Here is a 10,000-nt window from a genome sequence, read left to right on the forward strand (position 1 = left end):
TGGGGTTTTTGTTTTGGAGAGAGACGGGGGGGGGGGGGGGGGGTGAGAGGGGCAGAGTAACAGACAGACAGAGGAAGAGACAGACAGACAGAAGGAGACAGGCAGGCAGATAAAGAGACAGAAACAGAGCGATGGGGACAGAGTAGGAGACAGAGAGAAGGAAGGAAGGAAGGGAAAAAAACAGAAAGAAAGAGAAGAAGAGATATGGGAAAGAGGGAAAGACAGAGGGAGAGAGGGACAGAGTAGGAGACAGAGAGAAGGAAGGAAGGAAAGACAGAAAGAAAGAGAAGACGAGACAGGGGAAAGAGAGTAAGGCAGAGGCAGAGAGGGACAGGGAAGGAGACATAAAGGAAGGAAGGAAAGAGAGACAGACAGAAAGAGAAGAAGAGATAGGAGAAGGAGAGAAAGGCAGAGTGAGAGAGGAGGGGAGAGGAGGGGTGGTCGGATACATAGATGTTGAAGGAAGAAAGGTGGATTCACACACACACACACACACACACACACACACACACACACACACACACACACACACACACACACACACACACACACACACACACGTTTGTTAATTTGTTCTTCAAATTCAACCCGTCAACAATCAAGTACGTTTACGAACATTTTTTTTTTTTTTCAAATTTCTTTATTGAATCTTCATCATAACACACGGGCAACTGATAACACATTAAAAAAAAAATTAATCGCATTTGTCAATGAAAAAGAAATCTTTTAAACGAATTACATTACAGTCAATTTACACTCCTCCATAAAAGTGATTTCTTCTCTGTTGTCAAAAAATGTTCTTATTATTGGTGTTGTCGTGGTAGTGGGTATTTTTACATATATACAGCGAGAGAAACATTATATACAGAATGTCATCTGCAGAATCAAGACATACAATGTACAGTGCTTTCAAGGATAACAGACAAACGTGCTATCCCTGTTCTTTCGTCCACCAGTGGGTCAGTCGGTCAAACATAGCCATTCGTCGTTGCGGTTACAGACAGATGCAATGGAATCACGAACAGTTTGTGTCTGTAAAGTGGAGAAACAGCAGCAGACAGCGATTTAAATGGATGAAAAGAGAGAAAGAGGGGTGGTGGTGAGAGAGAGAGAGAGAGAGAGAGAGAGAGAGAGAGAGAGAGAGAGATACTGTGAGTACGGTCATGCGAACTGGAGAAGTTCAAACTGAAGTACAGCAGAGGCGGGTGGTGCTATTACTGCTGCTGCTGCTGCTGCCATAATGCCTCCAGCTTTACTTTGGTTTAGACACGTCTTCGTGAGGCAAATCAACGCCTTCATCGAACCGCTGGCATGCCATCCAGGATACGCTGACGTATTTGACCAGTGGCCCTTTGGATTCATCAGTGGAGGTGATCTCGAAAAATTCTGGATCAACATCGGTGACCATCTTCTTGAGAGACAGCACATCGTAGTCTCCGTGGCTGTACCCATCCAGATGAGCAGAGAATCCGGTGATAGCGGCGGAGACTTCAGGGGCATATTTGAAGAAGCTCTTAAAGTAGACTTTTCTCGTGGTTTCGCCTTCCAGGAAAAGGAACCCGTATTCACCTGCAACACATGGAATTTACCGATTGTCATTCGTGTCCAATTATGACCAGCAGAACAGCGGAGAAGGCCAAAGCCGTCCTGACTGTCTGGGCTAGGGTGTTTAGGAGTCTACCTATTGTGACCCATGTCCATCTATGACCGTCAGAACAGCAGAGGAGGCAAAAGTTGTCCTGACTGTCTGGGGTAGAATTGGTTTATATCAGAGAGTGCCTTGCCAAAGTCAATCGTGTCCGACTATGACCATCAGAACAGCAGAGGAGGCAACTGCTGTACTGACTATCTTGGCTAGAATTTGATTGTAGTGAAGAGTCTGTAACTGTAGTATGACAACAGTAAGTCTGCAATATGTTGTTTCTTTTCCTCCCTTATTTCTCTCCTTTCTATCCTTGCTATAACACAGTGAATACCATAACGATATAGGAATCAAATAAATGAACACAGATTCTATCGCTTCCTTGGTGGACGCAATACCTCTTTTTGCCAACACTCCATATGTGTGTTCCTATCAGAGTCGATCTCTTCTACAGAATTTTGCCAGAGGACAACACTTGTATTGCCATGGGTTCTTTTTCAATGCGCCAAGTGCGTGCTGCAAACGGGAACTTGATTTGTCCTTTATTTGTTTAAAAATTGGCCATTCAGGACAGTATGATAGTCCGTCGTGTCCGGCTATGACTATCAGAACAGCAGAGGAGGTAACTGCTGTCTCGACTATCCGGGCTAGAATGTGATTATAGTGGAGAGTGTCTTGCCCACGTTACATCCGCTCTCTCTGTCTCGGCTAAGAGGGTTTTTAGGACAGTCGGTGTTGGGATGGTTCCCAAAGACCAACTAGCCCGTAAGACTGCAGCACTAAGAGCCAGTGCAATTTTGCCTCCTAGTTTGAGAGTTATAGTCCTTCACAAAAGACTCAGCTGTAAATGATTTCCCATTGCAACGGAGAAACCATTGATCATACAGCTCTCACTCTGCTGTAGGCCCAGCTGTAGACTATGTCCATGTGTGATATAAAAACAAAAAGGGCAGTAGCTAACAACGGAGGTGCGTCTTAATTTGAGTCTATGACTCGCTTTCTCGGCTAGTGCATAGACCCCTGTTTGTTAGGTGGTGGAAGAGGACTACGAATGGAATGGAGTGACATCAAGGTGGACTTCTTATTATGCATACTTGTTCTAAATGTGTGTTATAGTTTCATGTTGTACGTTCAACTGAAAGAGACTTTTTTTTCCATGTCTTATGGGCGATTAAAATCGTGTCTTGTATCATTGTGTGTGGTGTTCCACGCATCAATCTTCACAAAATACTTACATTTTCGGTCATACACAACACCGTTCAAGTAGTCGATCTTATCTTCAGTGGCGTCCTCTTTCTCGTGCAGATGTTCAAGGGTGTCGTTGAGTTTGTCCAGGAAGTTCTCCTTGATGTACAGAGCGACCTTCGTCAGGTTGTCGTGCCTCATGTCCTGCTCTTTGTCCTTCTTTGCAATCTGAGTCATACACAACAGCGGCAACCGTCGTCACTACTATCATCGCCAGCATCAATAACGAAAGTATCTATATCATTATCAGTAATGATCCAGATTATCCTTTTTTTCTTCAGCTCCAGAAACAGAAAAAGGAAATAATGACTATTGTCCTGTTCTCACATTATCGTCTGGTCGTTTTTACAAATGCATTTAGAATGGTTCGTACTTCGGTAAGATTAATTAAGCGCTGTCCATCGAACTACTCTGCTGATTAGATGTCGACGCATTTTGAGGGAACGCACTCAGGCACGTACACAGAGAGAGAGAGAGAGAGAGAGAGAGAGAGAGAGAGAGAGAGAGAGAGAGAAGATAGACAAAGAGAGAGAGAGAGAGACAGGCAGACAGACAGAGACAGAGATTCAGATTTCAGATGACTTATTCATTGAAGGCCATAGCCCCATATGAACAGGGGGCGATAACAGAGTTTAACATGCGTCAGTACAAGTATGTGAACACAATAAACATAACCAGATACCACAACAATTAGGACACGAGTGTCTCTCTCAGTTAAAGTGCTCTAAACAAATAGAAAGCTAGACTGCACATAGTTTAATTATCAGTCGATGACATCAACAAACATAATCTAAACAGACATGGGTATGTATAATATTTCTTCAGGTTAAATCTGATTCGAAGGTCTGTTAGGGCAGGACATTTCAAAACAAAATGAACTTCATCCCCTCTGGAAGACAGACAGACAGAGAAAGAGACAATGTTTGACAAATATTTTATTGAGGGTAGAATGGATAAGCTGGAAGCTTCTTTACACCATGCCCTCACACACGCATACACACACATAGACACATTGTAATAAATGAAATAAGTATCAATAATAAATGACATACAACAAAACCAAATAGATAATAATAGTTACATAAATGGATGAATCAAAGACTACAATTACGGAAACATGAAAATCATACAAAACAGAGAGAGAGGGGGACAGTCAGAAAGACAGAGAGAAGGAGAGAGAGAGAGAGAGGAAGGTGAGGCAGGCTGACGGGTGGGTGTGTGTCCATCGAGATCGATGATGACCATCGTTGTCATCCAGCTGGGGGATGGGGGGAGGGTGGTGGGGGGGGGGATGCTCATGAATCTATCTGTGAATGCGCAGATGGCTGAATAGTCCAATCTGCGCACGAAATGTTCGCTGACAGTTGGGGCAGACAAAGACAGGCATATCATTGTCAGGGAGCATGTTTGCCCGTGACTTTCTGGCCTGCCTCTTCTGAACAGCTGCAGCAGTCCTGTTGGCCTGGCGCCTTTGTGCACAGCAGCGCGCCATTTGTCACGGTCCGCCGCAGATTCCTCCCAGGAGTCAGGGTTGATATCAAACGCTTTCAGAGAGATTTTCAGAGTATCTCTGAAGCGCTTCTTCTGACCTCCGTGTGATCTCCGTGTGACAGAGAGAAGGAGAGAGAGAGAGGAAGGTGAGGCAGGCTGACGGGTAGAAGAAAGAGGGAAGACGAGCTCATGACTCACTTCATGCAAAGCATCATACTGGTCGTTCAGCCAGTTCTTGGTGTCTTCGGCCAGGCTCAGAAGCTGCTTCTCCTCTGACTTGGCATCGTCCACCCGGTGCTGCAAGGCCTTCTCCTGAAATGAGCATTCGCGGACATTGTAGTACCCGACCACGACGCTTTAACCACTCGGCTGTTGCACCAGTTACACACACACACACACACACACACACACACACACACACGCATACGCATACTCACACATACTCTCTCTCTCTCTCTCTCTCTCTCTCTCTCTCTCTCTCTCTCTCTCTCTCTCTTTAACACAAACATATTCACATATACTCTCTCTCTTTCTCTCTCTCTCTCTCTCCCACTCTCTATATCTTTCACACTCAAATATATTCACATATACTCTCTCTCTCTCTCTCTCTCTCTCTCTCTCTCCCCTCTCTCTGTCTCTCTCACAGACACACACACACACTCACACATACTAACTCACTCTCTCTCTCTCTCTATCTCTCACACAAACATATTCACATATACTCTCTCTCTCTCACACACAGATACACACACACTCACACATACTCACTCTCTCTCTCTCTCTCAAACACACTCACACATACTAACTCTCTCTGTGTCTCTCTCTCTCTCTCAAACACACACACACACACTCTCTCTTTGTCTCTCTCTCTATCACTCTCTCTCTCACACACACACACAAACACACATACTCACACACACACTCACACACACAGATAGTCTCTCTCTCTCTCTCACTGTCTCTCCCTCACTCTCTCACTCTCTCCCTCTCTCTCCCTCACACACACACATACACATACGCACACTCTATATATTTTTTTCTCTCTCTCACACACAGACACACACACACACACTCACTTTCTCTCTTTCTCTCTCTCTCTCTCTCTCTCTCTATATATATATATATATATATTTCACACACCACACACACACACACCACCACCGCCACCACACCCAGCATACACACACACACACACACACACACACACACACACACACACACACACAAATACACACACAAACACACACACACTCACGCACACACCACCACCACCACCACACCCAACACACACACACACACACACACACACACACACACACACACACACACACACACACACCTGGCATGCATTACCTGAGCCTCATAGCTGGCGATCAGCTCATACTGCTGCTCATTGACCTTGTTGATGTAGGGAATGAAGAAGTCATGGATGTAGTTCAGCTTGTCGTCCGCAGCAGCGCACAACGTCTTGGTGTCACTCAGCTCGTCAAAGATGCCGGACAAGCCTCCAAGGAGGTCTGTGGAGGAAGATGGAATCCGTGCATGAGTGAGATTCAAGATGGTTTATTCAGTCAAGGCCATAGCCGCATATGTACATGGGGTAATAACAAAATTTTGTTTTGTATGTGTCATTGTAATTGTTAATGCAAACAGTGCAGCATATTCCATAACAAGCTCCAATAAAACTAGGATATAAGTGTCTCTCTTAAATGAAATGCTTTACAAAGAAACAAAGCAAAACTACATATAGTGTTTTCATCCACCGATGATATCAGTAAACATAGTCGAAATGTACACGGATATGCATTATATTTTTTAGGAATGAGCTGGATTCGTAGGTCATTAAGGACAGGACAGGACATTTCAAAACAAAATGGACTTCATCCTCTCTGGATTCCACGCACAAAGGACACATTAAATCAGAATGACAAATGGATTTATAACGATATCTATGTATGTTTAAGTCAGAGATACCAAATCTGAGTCTAGTGAGAATACGTCGTAGGTGTCTGTTCAAATCAAGGAGGAGGAGGAGAAGATGATGAAGAAGAAGAAGGGGGATGAGGAGAAGAAGAAGGAGGAGGAGGAGGAGAAGATGATGATGATGATGAAAGAAGAGAGGACGACGACGACGACAAGGAGGAGGTGGAGTTAGAGGAGAAGAAGAGGAGGAGGAGGAGGGGTAAGAGAAGAAGAAGAGGGAGAAGAAGAAGAAGAAGAAAGAGAATGTATACCAACGAAAAAAATAAACCCTCTCTCCTCTCCACAGCTTACGATACTTACCGTCCACACGTCCCCGAAGAAAATCGATGGTCAGGTAACCAGGGTCTTCACAGGCGACAAGGCCCAGAAGAAAGGCAAAGCAAATCAGCTTCATCGTTTGTGGTGTGTTGTCCTCGTTTCCTTTTCGACCGCGGTGCTGGAGCGAATGTCCCAAACCCGTGTGGTTCTGCCAGATCCAGCTACAGACTCCCCTTCGTTCTGGTCCGTGCCTTTATACCCTCTGTACCTCCTCGCGCAAGGAGTGGCATTTCTGAGAGCTGATTGGCTGAAAAGGCTGCACGTCATGGTAGTGGTGGGAACATTTTCTTGCAACGTGTCATTATGGCTCAAGTTTAGAAGAAAAACAAAACCATGAAAATAAATATGCAAAGATAAAAAGATAACCCCCCATTAAACAGAAAGAATAATGTCGAGTTGGCATGGGTGCAGTGCGAAGCTTTTAATATGTCAAACAGTTTAACAGCTTTGTTTTTGTATTTGTTTATGACTTGCGTGCACGCGCGCATGTATATGTGTGTGCGTGTGTGTGTGTGTGTGTGTGTGTGTGTGTGTGTGTGCGCGCGCGCGCGCACCCATGTGTGTATATGTGTGTGTGTGTTCCCGATGATCATGACGTTCACACTAACACGTGGGGCACTCATTCAGATTCTGAATGCAACCATGTGACTTTTTTTCACAATTTAGAAAAAAAAAAGAAAAAGAAAAGACTATTCCATCTTATTGCTGTACCCTCCCTCAGCTTTTCACGCATTTCCCCATTTCTTTTCCACCACGTGTCCATCTCTTGCGATAGCGCTGATTTAGGTATACCCAGAATAACGCCCTCGAAGAAAGCTCCAGCATCTTCAGCACTCTGGAGCTGCCTTCCCCTCAGCTGTCGCTTGACCAAAGAGACAGGAACCAATCACAAGGAGACAAATCGAGGAAATATGGAGTGTCTGTGACCAAGTGTCCACCAGAAAGTCAAGAGTTGCTGCTGCAGTGTACAGGTATTGTCATGACGCAGCAAGACATTTTCCATAGCGGGGACGCTGTTTGCACTATACCGCGAAGACTTTAGTGCAAGCAATGGTTGACATATTAGTTTGAGGTCTCTGCTGGTCAGGCATCTGCCTGGCAGACGTGGTGTAGCGTCTATGGATTTGTCTGAACGCAGTGACACCTCCTTGAAAAACTGAAACTGCTCGAATGAGCCTTTACCTTCTTTTGTTCATCATTCAAGTTAGGAGGGACCCAAAGGAAACTACAGTTCCCAACGACAAGGTGGTCATGGAAAATCACATTAATACGTCTCAATGAAACGTCCAGTGTATTCTGGAAATGGTAAACGGACTACGATTTCAGAACTGATGGAATTTCCATGTCTGTGGTCGGAAATTTTCCACTGAGCGTAGCATGAAGATCCACAGGACCAAAAAGGGTTGTATTAAGAATCTGACGAATGCTCAGCAGCGTACTGCACCAGCAGATAAGACGTCGGAGAACCAAGGCCAGGATTCAAACCACCGTGTCAAGGACATCCACGATGATAATTCGAACGAATCATTTGTACAAGATCTTGAAACCAAACGCCAGAAACTAAACTTGCCACCTGCAAGTGCAAAAACGGAATTGGAAGAGTTGGACCAGAAAAAAAGTACGAAAACTTGATGCGCTGATAGGAAAGAGCATCTTGGAACACAAGTTAGCCACCTACAGAGATACCGTGTACGTAACCTGTCGGGAAACAAATGGAGTGAAAGAACCAAAGACAAGAACACTTCAAAAATCCAGGTGACAACGAGAAATGGACAACATCCGAAATGCAAAAGGAAAGCTCAAGAAAATGATGAAGACAGCTTCAGAATTTGAGAAGCAGGGCCTACAGAAACTTTGGAAAGACCTGAAAGCAAAGCACAGTGCCCTCAGTAAAGCAGAATCAGCAAGAAGGAAAAGGAGGAAAAAGAAGAAGACACAAGACTGCTCCTTTCGAGACCCCTTTCAGTTTGCCTCGAAACTGTTCGAGCAGCCCAAATCAGGGACACTCACAGTGGACAAAGAAACACTTAAACAGCATCTCGGGAAAACGTATTCTGATCCGCAAAGCGAGAAACCACTAGATCTCAAGGGTTTGGTTAATCCCAGGAAACCAGAGAAGTTCTGCGATGAAAATCCAACCCTTGAGGAAGTACAGAAAGTGGTCAAGAAAGCCAGGGCCAAATCATTACCAGGGCCAAACGGATTACCGTACCTGCCGTACCTGCTGTACAAGAAATGTCACAAAGTCCTTGAGTGGCTCCACAGAGTGATAAGATCAGCACAGAGGAACCTGAAGATCAGCGACCAGTGGATGACAGCTGATGGCGTGTACACCCCGAAAGAGCAGAATTCAAGTACCATCAGCCAGTTCAGACCAATATCGCCCCTGAATGTCAAAGGAAAAATCTTCTCTACCATGGCTGCAAGATTGACAAAATACCTCACAGAAAGTGAGTACCTGGATGTGTCAGTCCAGAAAGGCGGCATCCCAGGAGTTCCTGGCTGTGTAGAACATGCCACAATGATTTGGGGTGGAATCCAAAGAACACAGGCAGAGAGAAAGAACCTTGACGTGGTATGGCTCGATCTGGCAAATGTATATGGGTCGGTTCCTCATGAGATGATCCAACTGACTCTCGAGATGCACTATGTACCAACGAACATCAGGAAATGCTGAAGAAGTACTTCCATGGCTTCTCAGTGCGGTTCACCACCAAGGAATACACGATAGATTAGATCAATCTGGAAGTGGGCATAGCCATGGGCTGTGCAATTTCTCCAAGCCTGTTCGTGCTGGCAATGGAAGTGATCTTGAAGGCCTCAATGAAGGGAACGGATCGAGCAGACCTCGGTAACGGATACCAGATACCTCCTTTGAAAGCCTTCAGGGATGACACAACAGTCCTTTCAACAAAAGAGGATGACACCTGTGAAATATTGAAGCGGCTGAGCAAGGTAGTTGCCTCAGCCAGGATGAACTTCAACCAAAGAAATCACGGAGCCTCTCACTGCGTAAAGGAAAGGTAGCTGAAACGGTCACATTCACTGTAGCCAACCAAGCCATTCCAACGGTGTCAGATGAACCAGTTAAGAGCCTTGGAAGAGGGTATGATAAGTCCCTGAAAGACACAAAAAAAGGAAAGGAAACCAAGCAGACAGCAGAAGAAGGCCTGTATATCATAAGCCAGAGTGGCCTTCCTGGCAAATACAAAGTGTGGTGCCAACAGTCCATGCTGATACCAAAGCTCCTGTGGCCTCTCCTGATATATGATATCAGCTGTTGCACAGTCGAGTCAGTTGAGGCAAAGATCAACAAGTACA

At 45.1% G+C, this 10,000-nt stretch overlaps 1 protein-coding gene across 2 annotated transcripts in view; it reads right to left on the minus strand.

Annotated features, from left to right (window-relative positions):
* The window catches only part of LOC143291071 (uncharacterized), a 16,338-nt gene extending 9,488 nt beyond the window's left edge, over positions 1 to 6,850 (minus strand). The window contains exons 1-5 of one of the 2 annotated variants that reach the window (XM_076600668.1): positions 6,662 to 6,850; positions 5,732 to 5,895; positions 4,577 to 4,690; positions 2,878 to 3,055; positions 636 to 1,569 (exon numbers count right to left, since the gene is read on the minus strand). In XM_076600668.1, the coding sequence (XP_076456783.1) occupies positions 1,253 to 1,569; positions 2,878 to 3,055; positions 4,577 to 4,690; positions 5,732 to 5,895; positions 6,662 to 6,755 (867 nt within the window). In that variant the 5' untranslated portion in view covers positions 6,756 to 6,850 and the 3' untranslated portion in view covers positions 636 to 1,252. Of the gene's footprint in view, positions 1 to 635; positions 1,570 to 2,877; positions 3,056 to 4,576; positions 4,691 to 5,731; positions 5,896 to 6,661 lie in introns of those variants that run through there. The other variant, XM_076600669.1, reaches the window with a different exon arrangement.
* Between the last annotated feature and the right edge of the window lie 3,150 nt (positions 6,851 to 10,000).

Source organism: Babylonia areolata, chromosome 16 (assembly GCF_041734735.1).
Source record: "Babylonia areolata isolate BAREFJ2019XMU chromosome 16, ASM4173473v1, whole genome shotgun sequence".
In the NCBI taxonomy this organism is placed as follows: Eukaryota; Metazoa; Mollusca; class Gastropoda; order Neogastropoda; family Buccinidae; genus Babylonia; species Babylonia areolata.